Consider the following 18,066-nt stretch of genomic DNA (forward strand, 5'->3'; position numbering starts at 1 on the left):
CATACCCTAACCCTCATTGCTACCCTCAGGTGGGTACATACCCTAACCCTCATTGCTACCCTCAGGTGGGTACATACCCTAACCCTCACTGCTACCCTCAGGTGGGTACATACCCTAACCCTCACTGCTACTCTCAGGTGGGTAGATACCCTAACCCTCACTGCTACTCTCAGGTGGGTAGATACCCTAACCCTCACTGCTACCCTCAGGTGGGTACATACCCTAACCCTCACTGCTACTCTCAGGTGGGTAGATACCCTAACCCTCACTGCTACCCTCAGGTGGGTACATACCCTAACCCTCACTGCTACCCTCAGGTGGGTACATACCCTAACCCTCACTGCTACACTCGGGTGGGTACATACCCTAACCCTCACTGCTACTCTCAGGTGGGTACATACCCTAACCCTCATTGCTACCCTCAGGTGGGTACAGACCCTAACCCTCATTGCTACCCTCAGGTGGGTACAGCCCCTCACCCTCATTGCTACCCTCAGGTGGGTACAGACCCTAACCCTCACTGCTACCCTCAGGTGGGTACATACCCTAACCCTCACTGCTACCCTCAGGTGGGTACATACCCTAACCCTCACTGCTACCCTCAGGTGGGTACATACCCTAACCCTCACTGCTACCCTCAGGTGGGTACATACCCTAACCCTCATTGCTACCCTCAGGTGGGTACAGACCCTAACCCTCATTGCTACCCTCAGGTGGGTACATACCCTAACCCTCACTGCTACTCTCAGGTGGGTACATACCCTAACCCTCACTGCTACTCTCAGGTGGGTACATACCCTAACACTCACTGATACACTCAGGTGGGTACATACCCTAACCCTCACTGCTACTCTCAGGTGGGTACATACCCTAACCCTCACTGCTACCCTCAGGTGGGTACATACCCTAACCCTCACTGCTACCCTCAGGTGGGTACATACCCTAACCCTCACTGCTACTCTCAGGTGGGTACATACCCTAACCCTCACTGCTACTCTCAGGTGGGTACATACCCTAACACTCACTGATACACTCAGGTGGGTACATACCCTAACCCTCACTGATACCCTCAGGTGGGTACATACCCTAACCCTCACTGCTACCCTCAGGTGGGTACATACCCTAACACTCACTGATACACTCAGGTGGGTACATACCCTAACCCTCACTGCTACTCTCAGGTGGGTACATACCCTAACCCTCACTGCTACACTCAGGTGGGTACATACCCTAACCCTCACTGCTACTCTCAGGTGGGTACATACCCTAACACTCACTGTTACCCTCAGGTTGGTACATACCCTAACCCTCACTGCTACTCTCAGGTGGGTACATACCCTAACCCTCACTGCTACTCTCAGGTGGGTACATACCCTAACCCTCACTGCTACTCTCAGGTGGGTACATACAGGTGGGTACATACCCTAACCCTCACTGCTACCCTCAGGTGGGTACATACCCTAACCCTCACTGCTACTCTCAGGTGGGTACATACCCTAACCCTCACTGCTACTCTCAGGTGGGTACATACCCTAACCCTCATTGCTACCCTCAGGTGGGTACATACCCTAACCCTCACTGCTACCCTCAGGTGGGTACATACCCTAACCCTCACTGCTACCCTCAGGTGGGTACATACCCTAACCCTCACTGCTACCCTCCGGTGGGTACATACCCTAACCCTCACTGCTACCCTCAGGTGGGTACATACCCTAACCCTCACTGCTACCCTCAGGTGGGTACATACCCTAACCCTCACTGCTACTCTCAGGTGGGTAGATACCCTAACCCTCACTGCTACCCTCAGGTGGGTACATACCCTAACCCTCACTGCTACCCTCAGGTGGGTACATACATTAACCCTCACTGCTACCCTCAGGTGGGTACATACCCCCTCACCCTCACTGCTACTCTCAGGTGGGTACATACCTAACCCTCACTGCTACTCTCAGGTGGGTACATACCCTAACACTCACTGTTACCCTCAGGTTGGTACATACCCTAACCCTCACTGCTACTCTCAGGTGGGTACATACCCTAACCCTCACTGCTACCCTCAGGTTGGTACAGACCCTAACCCTCACTGCTACTCTCAGGTAGGTACATACCCTAACCCTCACTGCTACCCTCAGGTGGGTACATACCCTAACCCTCACTGCTACCCTCAGGTGGGTACATACCCTAACCCTCACTGCTACCCTCAGGTGGGTACATACCCTAACCCTCACTGCTACCCTCAGGTGGGTACATACCCTAACCCTCACTGCTACCCTCAGGTGGGTACATACCCTAACCCTCACTGCTACCCTCAGGTGGGTACATACCCTAACCCTCACTGCTACCCTCAGGTGGGTACATACCCTAACCCTCACTGCTACTCTCAGGTGGGTACATACATTAACCCTCACACTCTCAGGTACTGCTACTCTCAGGTGGGTACATACCCTAACCCTCACTGCTACCCTCAGGTGGGTACATACCCTAACCCTCACTGCTACCCTCAGGTGGGTACATACATTAACCCTCACTGCTACCCTCAGGTGGGTAGATACCCTAACCCTCACTGCTACCCTCAGGTGGGTACATACCCTAACCCTCACTGCTACCCTCAGGTGGGTACATACATTAACCCTCACTGCTACCCTCAGGTGGGTACATACCCTAACCCTCACTGCTACTCTCAGGTGGGTACATACCCTAACCCTCACTGCTACTCTCAGGTGGGTACATACCCTAACACTCACTGTTACCCTCAGGTTGGTACATACCCTAACCCTCACTGCTACTCTCAGGTGGGTACATACCCCTAACCCTCACTGCTACCCTCAGGTGGGTACATACCCTAACCCTCACTGCTACTCTCAGGTGGGTACATACCCTAACCCTCACTGCTACCCTCAGGTGGGTACATACCCTAACCCTCACTGCTACTCTCAGGTGGGTACTGCTACTCTCAGGTGGGTACATACCCTAACCCTCACTGCTACCCTCAGGTGGGTACATAACCCTCACTGCTACCCTCAGGTAACCCTCACTGCTACCCTCAGGTGGGTACATACCCTAACCCTCACTGCTACCCTCAGGTGGGTACATACCCTAACCCTCACTGCTACCCTCAGGTGGGTACATACCCTAACCCTCACTGCTACCCTCAGGTGGGTACATACCCTAACCCTCACTGCTACTCTCAGGTGGGTACATACCCTAACCCTCACTGCTACTCTCAGGTGGGTACATACCCTAACCCTCACTGCTACTCTCAGGTGGGTACATACATTAACCCTCACTGCTACTCTCAGGTTGGTACATACCCTAACCCTCATTGCTACTCTCAGGTGGGTACATACCCTAACCCTCACTGCTACCCTCAGGTGGGTACATACCCTAACCCTCACTGCTACCCTCAGGTGGGTACATACATTAACCCTCACTGCTACCCTCAGGTGGGTACATACCCTAACCCTCATTGCTACTCTCAGGTGGGTACATACCCTAACCCTCACTGCTACCCTCAGGTGGGTACATACCCTAACCCTCACTGCTACCCTCAGGTGGGTACATACCCTAACCCTCACTGCTACCCTCAGGTGGGTACATACATTTACCCTCACTGCTACCCTCAGGTGGGTAGATACCCTAACCCTCACTGCTACCCTCAGGTGGGTACATACCCTAACCCTCACTGCTACCCCTCAGGTGGGTACATACCCTAACCCTCACTGCTACCCTCAGGTGGGTACATACATTAACCCTCACTGCTACCCTCAGGTGGGTACATACCCTAACCCTCACTGCTACTCTCAGGTGGGTACATACCCTAACCCTCACTGCTACTCTCAGGTGGGTACATACCCTAACACTCACTGTTACCCTCAGGTTGGTACATACCCTAACCCTCACTGCTACTCTCAGGTGGGTACATACCCTAACCCTCACTGCTACTCTCAGGTGGGTACATACCCTAACCCTCACTGCTACCCTCAGGTGGGTACATACCCTAACCCTCACTGCTACCCTCAGGTGGGTACATACCCTAACCCTCACTGCTACTCTCAGGTGGGTACATACCCTAACCCTCACTGCTACCCTCAGGTGGGTACATACCCTAACCCTCACTGCTACCCTCAGGTGGGTACATACCCTAACCCTCACTGCTACCCTCAGGTGGGTACATACCCTAACCCTCACTGCTACCCTCAGGTGGGTACATACCCTAACCCTCACTGCTACCCTCAGGTGGGTACATACCCTAACCCTCACTGCTACCTCAGGTGGGTACATACCCTAACCCTCACTGCTACTCTCAGGTGGGTACATACCTAACCCTCACTGCTACTCTCAGGTGGGTACATACATTAACCCTCACTGCTACTCTCAGGTTGGTACATACCCTAACCCTCATTGCTACTCTCAGGTGGGTACATACCCTAACCCTCACTGCTACCCTCAGGTGGGTACATACCCTAACCCTCACTGCTACCCTCAGGTGGGTACATACATTAACCCTCACTGCTACCCTCAGGTGGGTACATACCCTAACCCTCACTGCTACCCTCAGGTGGGTACATACCCTAACCCTCACTGCTACCCTCAGGTGGGTACATACCTAACCCTCACTGCTACCCTCAGGTGGGTACATACCCTAACCCTCACTGCTACCCTCAGGTGGGTACATACCCTAACCCTCACTGCTACCCTCAGGTGGGTACATACCTAACCCTCACTGCTACCCTCAGGTGGGTACATACATTTACCCTCACTGCTACCCTCAGGTGGGTACATACCCTAACCCTCACTGCTACTCTCAGGTGGGTACATACCCTAACCCTCACTGTTACCCTCAGGTTGGTACATACCCTAACCCTCACTGCTACTCTCAGGTGGGTACATACCCTAACCCTCACTGCTACTCTCAGGTGGGTACGGAGCAGACAGACAAAAGAATAGTGTGTGAACTGTGGTATATTTCTGTTATAACAGTCTGATAGTATCCTCAGTGTGTGAACTGTGAATCTGAAGTGCTCTCTGTCGACCCCTACAGGTGTGTCCCAGACAGCCAGAGGTCCTTTGGACTGGGAATCCAGTGGATCGTGGTGAGAAGTCTAGGTATTTCATTTCTCTTGTTGAATTTGCTTTGATTTGATAAATGTGTCCTTGTAACTTGAGAGTCCCGACAACAAGCTCCCGAGTGGTGCAAGGGGTCTAGGACACTGCATCTCAGTGTTAGAGGCGTCAATACAAACCCTGGTTTGAATCCAAGCTGTATCACAACCAGCCGTGATTGGGAGTCCCATAGGACGGCGCACAATTCGCTCAGCGTTGGCCGGTTTAGGCCAACAAATAAGAATTAGTTCTAAACTGACTTGCCCAGTTAAATACAGTTTAAATTTCAAATCAAATAAAAGGTAAATAATGTGATGTTGTTCCTGAAGGTGGGATCCCAGGCCCGATAGCGTTTGGCTCTGTGATCGACATCTCATGCCTGCTGTGGCAGGACCAGTGTGGAGAGCAGGGCTCCTGTTATCTCTACCAGAACTCTGCCATGAGCCGCTATACACTCATCGCTGGCATCATCTACAAGGTAACTCAAGGCGTCTGTTATTTCATTCTGTTATAGGATTGTGTTCAAGGACTTTCTTCATTCTCACGACCATATCAAATGTTTGTTTAACTGAGAGAGAATGATATTCTCCCTCTAACCATAGTGCATGTCTTATTCTCTCTCTCTCTCTCTTCATCCATCCCTCCCTCCGTCAGGTTCTCGGCATGATGTTCTTCCTGCTGGCCAGTGTTCTGTACAAGCCCCCTCCAGAGTCGCCCCAGAGCAGCTGTGAGAGCACCGACCACGGGGCAAGGGATAGCGGGGGAGAGACGGGGGACCTCTCCATCAAGGACCTTCCACCAAAAATCATCACCAATGTACACGCCAGGTTATGATGACTTCAGACCCCACCCACATCTCACCGCGCGTGTGTGTGTGTCGTGCCACTGCATCCTCAATCACTGCCAGCCCGCACCCGTCTCATGGCCACTCCCATCGCACAGACACATCACTCCAGGGCAAGTCATATCTGATCCACCCACTGAGCCCAACTTCATCCCATGGGCTTGCCCTCCATCACCTCCCTGCCAGCCCACTGAACTTGGGGTTTGTGTGATGTGATGAAAGACTGTGACCAGGGTCACAGATAGGGTCAGAGGTTATTCTGAGAAGTAGGAACGTCTCCTGATGGCTTTTGGGATATAAACCACTGAAAAGACACACCTGAAGGGATCTAGTAAATGTGGATCATGGAAACGTTACAGGCGATAGAAATGTGAAGGTCATTTCCCACTGAGACGACATACAGAGTTTACCGTGAACGCGCCTCCGCTAACACGGGAACATTAGATTTAAATCTGTAACAATAAACTTCTACAATACGTATTGAAAAGAAGCTTTAAATGAGTATGATATGGAACATTTTTTATTATTATTTTTTTCCACCTTTATTTAACCAGGTAGGCTAGTTGAGAACACCTTTATTTAACCAGGTAGGCTAGTTGAGAACACCTTTATTTAACCAGGTAGGCTAGTTGAGAACACCTTTATTTAACCAGGTAGGCTAGTTGAGAACACCTTTATTTAACCAGGTAGGCTAGTTGAGAACACCTTTATTTAACCAGGTAGGCTAGTTGAGAACAAGTTCTCATTTACAACTGCGACCTGGCCAAGATAAAGCATAGCAGTGTGAACAGACAGAAACACAGAGTTACACATGGAATAACATGGAGTAAACAATAAACAAGTCAATAACACAATAAACAAGTCAATGACACAGTAGAAAAAATAAAGTCTATATACAGTGTGTGCAAAAGGCATGAGGAGGTAGGCGAATAATTACAATTTAGCAGATTAACACTGGAGTGATAAATGATCAGATGGGCATGTGCAGGTAGAGATACTGGTGTGCAAAAGAGCAGAAAAGTAAATAAATATAAACAGTATGGGGATGAGGTAGGTAAATTGAGTGGGCTATTTACCGATGGACTATGTACACCTGCAGCGATCGGTTAGCTGCTCAGATAGCAGATGTTTAAAGTTGGTGAGGGAGATAAAAGTCTCCAACTTCAGCGATTTTTGCAATTCGTTCTAGTGCTTCAGTAACAAAACGGATGGCACTGTGATAAACTGCATCCAGTTTGCTGAGTAGAGTATTGGAAGCTATTTTGTAGATGACATCGCCGAAGTCGAGGATCGGTAGGATAGTCAGTTTTACTAGGGTAAGTTTGGCGGCGTGAGTGAAGGAGGCTTTGTTGCGGAATAGAAAGCCGACTCTAGATTTGATTTTAGATTGGAGATGTTTGATATGAGTCTGGAAGGAGAGTTTACAGTCTAGCCAGACACCTAGATGTCCACATATTCTAGGTCGGAACCATCTAGGGTGGTGATGCTAGTCGGGCATGCGGGTGCAGGCAGTGAACGGTTGAAAAGCATGCATTTGGTTTTACTTGCGTTGAAGAGCAGTTGGAGGCCACGGAAGGAGTGCTGTATGGCATTGAAGCTCGTTTGGAGGTTACATAGCACAGTGTCCAAGGACGGGCCGGAAGTATACAGAATGGTGTCGTCTGCGTAGAGGTGGATCAGGGAATCGCCCGCAGCAAGAGCAACATCATTGATATATACAGAGGAAAGAGTCGGCCCGAGAATTGAACCCTGTGGCACCCACATAGAGACTGCCAGAAGACCGGACAACATGCCCTCCGATTTGACACACTGAACTCTGTCAAAGTAGTTGTTGAACCATGCAAGGCAGTCATTAGAAAAACCGAGGCTACTGAGTCTGCCGATAAGAATATGGTGATTGACAGATTCGAAAGCCTTGGCCAGGTCAATGAAGACGGCTGCACAGTACTGTCTTTTATCGATGGCGGTTATGATATCGTTTAGTACCTTGAGTGTGGCTGAGGTGCACCCGTGACGGCTCGGAAACCAGATTGCATAGCGGAGAAGGTACGGTGGGATTCGAGATGGTCAGTGACCTGTTTGTTGACTTGGTTTTCGAAGACCTTAGATAGACATGGCAGGATGGATATAGGTCTGTAACAGTTTGGGTCCAGGGTGTCTCCCCCTTTAAAAAGGGGGATGACTGCAGCAGCTTTCCAATCCTAGGGGATCTCCGACGATATGAAAGAGAGGTTGAACAGGCTAGTAATAGGGGTTGCGACAATGGCGACGGATAGTTTCAGAAATAGAGGGTCCAGATTGTCAAGCCCAGCTGATTTGTACAGGTCCAGGTTTTGCAGCTCTTTCAGAACATCTGCTATCTGGATTTGGGTAAAGGAGAAGCTGCAGAGGCTTGGGCGAGTAGCTGCGGGGGGGCGGAGCTGTTGGCCGAGGTTGGAGTAGCCAGGAGGAAGGCATGGCCAGCCGTTGAGAAATGCTTGTTGAAGTTTTCAATAATCATGGATTTATCGGTGGTGACCGTGTTCCCTAGACTCAGTGCAGTGGGCAGCTGGGAGGAGGTGCTCTTGTTCTCCATGGACTTTACAGTGTCCCAGAACTTTTGGGAGTTGGAGCTACAGGGTGCAAATGTCTGCCTGAAGAAACTGGCCTTTGCTTTCCTCACTGACTGTGTGTATTGGTTCCTGACTTCCCTGAACAGTTGCATATCGCGGGGACTATTCGATGCTATTGCAGTCCGCCACAGGATGTTTTTGTGCTGGTCGAGGGCAGTTAGGTCTGGAGTGAACCAAAGGCTGTATCTGTTCTTAGTTCTGCATTTTTTGAACGGAGCATGCTTATCTAAAATGGTGAGGAAGTTACTTTTACAGAATGACCAGGCATCCTCGACTGACGGGATGAGGTCAATATCCTTCCAGGATACCCAGGCCAGGTCGATTAGAAAGGCCTGCTCGCATGAGACAGTATCTATAGTATGGGGCAGTATCTATAGTATGGGGCAGTATCTATAGTATGGGACATATATTTATAGTATGGGACAGTATCTATAGTATGGGACATGGGACAGTATTTATAGTATGGGACATGTATCTATAGTATTGGACATATATTTATAGTATGGGACATGGGACAGTATCTATAGTATGGGACATGGGACAGTATCTATAGTATGGGACAGTATCTATAGTATGGGACATGGGACAGTATCTATAGTATGGGACAGTATCTATAGTATGGGACATGGGACAGTATCTATAGTATGGGACATATCTATAGTATGGACAGTATCTATAGTATGGGACATGGGACAGTATCTATAGTATGGGACAGTATCTATAGCATGGGACAGTATCTATAGTATGGGACATGGGACAGTATCTATAGTATGGGACATGTATCTATAGTATTGGACATATATCTATAGTATGGGACATGGGACAGTATCTATAGTATGGGACATGGGACAGTATCTATAGTATGGGACAGTATCTATAGTATGGGACATATATTTATAGTATGGGACATGGGACAGTATCTATAGTATGGGACAGTATCTATAGTATGGGACATATATTTATAGTATGGGACATGGGACAGTATCTATAGTATGGGACATGGGACAGTATCTATAGTATGGGACAGTATCTATAGTATGGGACATGTATTTATAGTATGGGACAGTATCTATAGTATGGGACAGTATCTATAGTATGGGACATGGGACAGTATCTATAGTATGGGACATGGGACAGTATCTATAGTATGGGACAGTATCTATAGTATGGGACATGGGACAGTATCTATAGTATGGGACAGTATCTATAGTATGGGACAGTATCTATAGTATGGGACATGGGACAGTATCTATAGTATGGGACATGGGACAGTATCTATAGTATGGGACAGTATCTATAGTATGGGACATGGGACAGTATCTATAGTATGGGACATATATCTATAGTATGGGACATGGGACAGTATCTATAGTATGGGACATATATCTATAGTATGGGACAGTATCTATAGTATGGGACAGTATCTATAGTATGGGACAGTATCTATAGTATGGGACAGTATCTATAGTATGGGACATATATCTATAGTATGGGACATGGGACAGTATCTATAGTATGGGACATGGGACAGTATCTATAGTATGGGACAGTATTTATAGTATGGGACATGGGACAGTATCTATAGTATGGGACATGGGACAGTATCTATACTATGGGACAGTATCTATAGTATGGGACAGTATCTATAGTATGGGACATATATCTATAGTATGGGACATGGGACAGTATCTATAGTATGGGACATGGGACAGTATCTATAGTATGGGACAGTATCTATAGTATGGGACATATTTATAGTATGGGACAGTATCTATAGTATGGGACATGGGACAGTATCTATAGTATGGGACATGGGACAGTATCTATAGTATGGGACAGTATCTATAGTATGGGACAGTATTTATAGTATGGGACATATATTTATAGTATGGGACATGGGACAGTATCTATAGTATGGGACATGGGACAGTATCTATAATGTGGGACAGTATCTATAGTATGGGACATATATTTATAGTATGGGACATGGGACAGTATCTATAGTATGGGACATGGGACAGTATCTATAGTATGGGACAGTATCTATAGGGACAGAGGTCAGTATCTATAGTATGGGACATGGTACAGTATCTATAGTATGGGACATGGGACAGCAGTATCTATAGTATTGGACATGGGACATATATCTATAGTATGGGACATGGAAGACAGTATCTATAGTATGGGACATATCTATAGGGACATATATTTATAGTATGGGACATGCGATCTATAGTATCTATAGTATGGGACATGGGACTATAGTATTTATAGTATGGGACATGTGACAGTATCTATAGTATGGGACATGGAGCAGTATCTATAGTATGGGACATGGGACAGTATCTATAGTATGGGACATGCGTGCAGTATCTATAGTATTGGACATGGGACATATATTTATAGTATGAGACATGGGAAAGTATCTATAGTATTGGACATGGGACATATATTTATAGTATGGGATATGGGACAGTATCTATAGTATTGGACATGGGACAGATATTTATAGTATGGGACATGGAAGAGTATCTATAGTATGGGACATGCGACAGTATCTATAGTATGGGACATGCGACAGTATCTATAGTATGGGACATGGGACAGTATCTATAGTATGGGACATGGGACAGTATCTATAGTATGGGACATGGAGCAGTATCTATAGTATGGGACATGCTATAGACAGTATCTATAGTATGGGACATGCGACAGTATCTATAGTATGGGACATGGAACAGTATCTATAGTATGGGACATGGAGCAGTATCTATAGTATGGGACATGGGACAGTATCTATAGTATGGGACATGGAGCAGTATCTATAGTATGGGACATGCGACAGTATCTATAGTATGGGACATGCGACAGTATCTATAGTATGGGACATGGGACAGTATCTATAGTATGGGACATGGGACAGTATCTATAGTATGGGACATGGGACAGTATCTATAGTATGGGACATGGGACAGTATCTATAGTATGGGACATGCGACATATCTATAGTATGGGACATGGACAGTATCTATAGTATGGGACATGGAGCAGTATCTATAGTATGGGACATGGACAGTATCTATAGTATGGGACATGTATGACAGTATCTATAGTATGGGACATGGGACAGTATCTATAGTATGGGACATGGGACAGTATCTATAGTATGGGACATGGGACAGTATCTATAGTATGGGACATGTGACAGTATATATAGTATGGGACATCTATAGTATGCAGTATCTATAGTATGGGACATGGAGCAGTATCTATAGTATGGGACATGGGACAGTATCTATAGTATGGGACAGTATCTATAGTATGGGACATGGAGCAGTATCTATAGTATGGGACATGGGACAGTATCTATAGTATGGGACATGGGACATGGGACAGTATCTATAGTATGGGACATATATTTATAGTATGGGACAGTATCTATAGTATGGGACATGGGCCAGTATCTATAGTATGGGACAGTATCTATAGTATGGGACATGGGACAGTATCTATAGTATGGGACATGGGACAGTATCTATAGTATGGGACATGGGACAGTATTTATAGTATGGGACATGGGACAGTATCTATAGTATGGGACATGGGACAGTATCTATAGTATGGGACATGCGACAGTATCTATAGTATGGGACATGGGACAGTATCTATAGTATGGGACATGGGACAGTATCTATAGTATGGGACATGGGACAGTATCTATAGTATGGGACATGGGACAGTATCTATAGTATGGGACAGTATCTATAGTATGGGACATGGGACAGTATCTATAGTATGGGACATGTATGGGACATGACAGTATCTATAGTATGGGACATGGGACAGTATCTATAGTATTGGACATGGGACAGATATTTATAGTATGGGACATGGAAGAGTATCTATAGTATGGGACATGCGACAGTATCTATAGTATGGGACATGCAACAGTATCTATAGTATGGGACATGGGACAGTATCTATAGTATGGGACATGCGGCAGTATCTATAGTATGGGACATGCGACAGTATCTATAGTATGGGACAGTATCTATAGTATGGGACATGGGACAGTATCTATAGTATGGGACAGTGTCTATAGTATGGGACAGTATCTATAGTATGGGACATGGGACAGTATCTATAGTATGGGACATGGGACAGTATCTATAGTATGGGACATGGGACAGTATCTATAGTATGGGACATGGGACAGTATCTATAGTATGGGACATGGGACAGTATCTATAGTATGGGACATGCGACAGTATCTATAGTATGGGACATGGGACAGTATCTATAGTATGGGACAGTATCTATAGTATGGGACATGGGACAGTATCTATAGTATGGGACATGGGACAGTATCTATAGTATGGGACATGGGACAGTATCTATAGTATGGGACATGCGACAGTATCTATAGTATGGGACATGGGACAGTATCTATAGTATGGGACATGGGACAGTATCTATAGTATGGGACAGTATCTATAGTATGGGACATGGGACAGTATCTATAGTATGGGACAGTATCTATAGTATGGGACATGGGACAGTATTTATAGTATGGGACAGTATCTATAGTATGGGACATGGGACAGTATCTATAGTATGGGACATGGGGCAGTATCTATAGTATGGGACATGGGACAGTATCTATAGTATGGGACATGGGACAGTATCTATAGTATGGGACAGTATCTATAGTATGGGACATGGGACAGTATATAGTAGTATGGGACAGCATCTATAGTATGGGACATGGGACAGTATATATAGTATGGGACAGTATCTATAGTATGGGACATGGGACAGTATCTATAGTATGGGACAGTATCTATAGTATGGGACATGGAGCAGTATCTATAGTATGGGACAGTATCTATAGTATGCAGTATCAGTATCTATAGTATGGGACAGTATCTATAGTATGGGACAGTATCTATAGTATGGGACATGGGACAGTATCTATAGTATGGGACAGTATCTATAGTATGGGACAGTATCTATAGTATGGGACAGTATCTATAGTATGGGACAGTATCTATAGTATGGGACAGTATCTATAGTATGGGACATGGATAGTAGTATCTATAGTATGGGACAGTATCTATAATATGCGACAGTATCTATAGTATGGGACAGTATCTATAGTATGGGACAGTATCTATAGTATGGGACATGGGACAGTATCTATAGTATGGGACATGGGACAGTATCTATAGTATGGGACAGTATCTATAGTATGGGACATGGGACAGTATCTATAGTATGGGACATGGAGCAGTATCTATAGTATGGGACATGGAGCAGTATCTATAGTATGGGACATGGGACAGTATCTATAGTGAATGTCATACCATCAGTATGAACCATTCCTTATATTGAGGGATGAAAGAAAGAGGCGTTTACCACTCGTAAAACAACCCTGTTGACTTGCACTAACACAGTTACGGCACATCATTTTCATATCATAATATAAACTATAGACCACAAGTATTTAAAGGTACTTACTGTTATTATACCTATATACTGTATGTCCAGGGGTGGACAACTCCAGTCCTCCAGGGCCTGATTGGTGTCACACTTCTTCTCCATCCCTAACACACACAGCTGATTAATCACATTGCATTCTAAACTGGAGATCATGATTAGGTGATTATTGGAGTCAGGTGTGTTAGCTTGGGGCTGGGGCATAATTGTGACACCAATCAGGCTCTAGAGGACTGGAGTTGTCCACTCCTGGACTAGACAGATCCATGGTGTGATATCATCCTGTTCACGTGTCCTTCAACTAGTCAGATATCATAAAGCGATATCAAGACACATAACTGCACTTTAAGACCTAATCAGCACAATAACGTAGACAATGGTATTATACAAGTGTTATGCTGGCAGTGTATGCTGGTTGTAATTAACAGCTAGGGTCAATGCACAAAATAAATGAGTTGTAGTATAAAGATAAGACAACAGGCCTCTTCTCCAAACCTTCAAGTGTGCCAAGTATCATTGCCCCAATCCGTTTTCTGTTTTGGGATCTTATTTTTCCAGATAATTTATGATAGAAATTAACAGCACTTTTGTTCATGTATTCATTTAATTTGATTGTTTTCACATGATTTGGTATTGTTCCAGACATCTTTGTATATGCAGTAGAGCAGGGCTGCCCAACCCTCTTCCTGGCGATCTACTGTCCTGTAGGTTTTCAGTTCATCCCTCTTCCTGGAGATCTACTGTCCTGTAGGTTTTCAGTTCATCCCTCTTCCTGGAGATCTACCGTCCTGTGGGTTTTCAGTCCAACCCTAATTTAACACACCTGATTCTACTTATTAGCTGCTCAACAAGATCTTAACTAGCTGAATCAGATATGCTAAATTAGGGTAGGACTGAAAACCTACAGGACAGTAGATCTCCAGGAAGAGGGTTGGACTGAACCTACTGGACAGTGCATCTCCAGGAAGAGGGTTGTACTGAACCTACTGGACAGTAGATCTCCAGGAAAAGGGTTGGACTGAACCTACTGGACAGTAGATCTCCAGGAAGAGGGTTGGACTGAACCTACTGGACAGTAGATCTCCAGGAAAAGGGTTGGACTGAACCTACTGGACAGTAGATCTCCAGGAAGAGGGTTGGACTGAACCTACTGGACAGTAGATCTCCAGGAAGAGGGTTGGACTGAACCTACTGGACAGTAGATCTCCAGGAAGAGGGTTGGACTGAACCTACTGGACAGTAGATCTCCAGGAAGAGGGTTGGAATGAACCTACTGGACAGTAGATCTCCAGGAAAAGGGTTGGACTGAACCTACTGGACAGTAGATCTCCAGGAAGAGGGTTGTACTGAACCTACTGGACAGTAGATCTCCAGGAAGAGGGTTGGACTGAACCTACTGGACAGTAGATCTCCAGGAAGAGGGTTGGACTGAACCTACTGGACAGTAGATCTCCAGGAAGAGGGTTGGACTGAACCTACTGGACAGTAGATCTCCAGGAAGAGGGTTGGACTGAACCTACTGGACAGTAGATCTCCAGGAAGAGGGTTGTACTGAACCTACTGGACAGTAGATCTCCAGGAAGAGGGTTGGACTGAACCTACTGGACAGTAGATCTCCAGGAAAAGGGTTGGACTGAAAACCTACAGGACAGTAGATCTCCAGGGAGAGGGTTGGACTGAACCTACTGGACAGTAGATCTCCAGGAAGAGGGTTGTACTGAATCTACTGGACAGTAGATCTCCAGGAAGAGGGTTGGACTGAACCTACTGGACAGTAGATCTCCAGGAAGAGGGTTGGACTGAACCTACTGGACAGTAGATCTCCAGGAAGAGGGTTGGACTGAAAACCTACAGGACAGTAGATCTCCAGGAAGAGGGTTGGACTGAACCTACTGGACAGTAGATCTCCAGGAAAAGGGTTGGACTGAACCTACTGGACAGTAGATCTCCAGGAAAAGGGTTGGACTGAACCTACTGGACAGTAGATCTCCAGGAAAAGGGTTGGACTGAACCTACTGGACAGTAGATCTCCAGGAAGAGGGTTGGAATGAACCTACTGGACAGTAGATCTCCAGGAAGAGGGTTGGACTGAACCTACTGGACAGTAGATCTCCAGGAAGAGGGTTGGACTGAACCTACTGGACAGTAGATCTCCAGGAAGAGGGTTGGACTGAAACTACTGGACAGTAGATCTCCAGGAAGAGGGTTGGACTGAACCTACTGGACAGTAGATCTCCAGGAAGAGGGTTGAACTGAACCTACTGGACAGTAGATCTCCAGGAAGAGGGTTGGACTGAACCTACTGGACAGTAGATCTCCAGGAAGAGGGTTGTACTGAACCTACTGGACAGTTGATCTCCAGGAAGAGGGTTGGACTGAACCTACTGGACAGTAGATCTCCAGGAAGAGTGTTGTACTGAACCTACTGGACAGTTGATCTCCAGGAAGAGGGTTGGACTGAACCTACTGGACAGTAGATCTCCAGGAAGAGGGTTGGACTGAACCTACTGGACAGTAGATCTCCAGGAAGAGGGTTGGACTGAACCTACTGGACAGTAGATCTCCAGGAAGAGGGTTGGACTGAACCTACTGGACAGTAGATCTCCAGGAAGAGGGTTGGACTGAACCTACTGGACAGTAGATCTCCAGGAAGAGGGTTGGACTGAACCTACTGGACAGTAGATCTCCAGGAAGAGGGTTGGACTGAACCTACTGGACAGTAGATCTCCAGGAAGAGGGTTGGACTGAACCTACTGGACTGTAGATCTCCAGGAAGAGAGTTGGACAGCCCTGAAGTAGAGGATGTAGCTGATTATTCAGAATTAGTTTTCCCTGACCAAACAATCCCCTCTCAAATTGCCCTGTTCTAGAACACTTGACAGTATATTTTTTGATAACATGACACTTTAGAACTTGTGTTGGCAATTTACATTCATCATGTTTTTTATGTTTTATATGTATTCATTTTTGATGGACTCCAAATCTTCTCTCCTTTGTTCTCCCACCTGATCCTTCCATGGACTTTACCGCCACGTGATAGTGTGTGTAACCTTAAACCTTCCTAGTCTTACTGTTGTGTCTCTTCACTCACTAGCCCTTCTGTAAATCTAGTCTTATGGGTTTTGTTTTGGTACTTTTGTAAATGAAATAGAAACATATATGACTTTTATTGAAATGTTTCTTAAGATGTTTTTTTTTTAAAACAACAGGTGAACAACGCTATCATTTGTTTTGTTTCAGTTTTTAAAAATTAGCATTTCAAATCATTGCATGTCTGCCCACTTCAAAATCACTTGCATGTATCACATGGACACACACATAACCAAGCAAATTATATGTCTTCTCTCACTCCCTGTATCTCTCTCTTCCTCAAACACACAGACACACACACACACACACACACACACACAGACACACACACAAACACACAGACAGACACACACACACACACAGACACACACACACACAGACAGACACACACACACACAGACACACACACAGACACACACACACACACACACACACAGACACACACACACACACAGACACACACACAATAATAATAATAATAATAATATATGCCATTTAGCTGACGCTTTTATCCAAATGCGACTTACAGTCATGTGTGCATACATTCTACGTAGGTGGTCCCGGAATCGAACACACTACCCTGGCGTTACAAGCGCCATGCTCTAACAACTGAGCCACAGAAGGACCACAAAGACACAGACAGACACACACAACACACACACAGACACACACACAAACACACAGACAGACACACACACACACACACACACAGACACACACACACACACAGACACACACACACACACACACACACACACACACAGACACACACACACACAGATCCTTCTGGTCCTTCAGCACAGTTGGTAGAGCATGGCGCTTGTAACGCCAGGGTAGTGGGTTCAATTCCCAGGACCACCCATCAGAATGTATGCACACATGACTGTAAATTGCTTTGGATAAAAGCGTCTGCTAAATGGC

The 18,066-nt window shown here is 46.1% G+C and overlaps 2 protein-coding genes and 1 long non-coding RNA gene across 48 annotated transcripts in view; 2 read left to right on the forward strand and 1 right to left on the reverse strand.

Moving 5' to 3' along the window:
* LOC127912428 (proteoglycan 4-like) overlaps positions 1–18,066 on the forward strand; it is a 288,599-nt gene that overhangs the window by 248,813 nt on the left and 21,720 nt on the right. The gene's annotated exons all lie outside the window — the stretch shown is intronic.
* LOC118378016 (solute carrier organic anion transporter family member 4A1-like) overlaps positions 1–18,066 on the forward strand; it is an 83,690-nt gene that overhangs the window by 60,414 nt on the left and 5,210 nt on the right. For 10 of the 13 annotated variants that reach the window (XR_008082547.1, XR_008082548.1, XR_008082549.1 and 7 more), the window contains 3 exons: positions 5,042–5,106; positions 5,433–5,581; positions 5,758–5,930. Coding sequence is in view for 5 of the 13 variants with exons in the window: in XM_052481607.1 (XP_052337567.1) it covers positions 5,042–5,106; positions 5,433–5,581; positions 5,758–5,930 (387 nt within the window). In the remaining 8 variants the exon portion in view is untranslated. Of the gene's footprint in view, positions 1–5,041; positions 5,107–5,432; positions 5,582–5,757; positions 7,061–18,066 lie in introns of those variants that run through there. The other 3 variants (XR_008082554.1, XM_052481611.1, XM_052481610.1) reach the window with 3 other exon arrangements.
* On the reverse strand, positions 13,316–17,391 carry LOC127912429 (uncharacterized). Of its 34 annotated transcripts, XR_008082592.1 has the most exons (6): positions 16,314–17,391; positions 15,820–16,190; positions 15,326–15,778; positions 15,121–15,161; positions 15,039–15,079; positions 13,316–14,997 (listed from the first exon to the last, which is right to left on the reverse strand). It is a non-coding gene; the product is annotated as an uncharacterized LOC127912429 (long non-coding RNA). The 34 variants fall into 34 exon arrangements; XR_008082588.1 differs by lacking the exon at positions 15,121–15,161 and having other exon boundaries at positions 13,316–15,079; positions 15,285–15,366; positions 15,408–15,778; XR_008082585.1 differs by lacking the exon at positions 13,316–14,997 and having other exon boundaries at positions 15,004–15,079; positions 15,121–15,202.

Source organism: Oncorhynchus keta, chromosome 27 (genome assembly GCF_023373465.1).
Source record: "Oncorhynchus keta strain PuntledgeMale-10-30-2019 chromosome 27, Oket_V2, whole genome shotgun sequence".
In the NCBI taxonomy this organism is placed as follows: domain Eukaryota; kingdom Metazoa; phylum Chordata; class Actinopteri; order Salmoniformes; family Salmonidae; genus Oncorhynchus; species Oncorhynchus keta.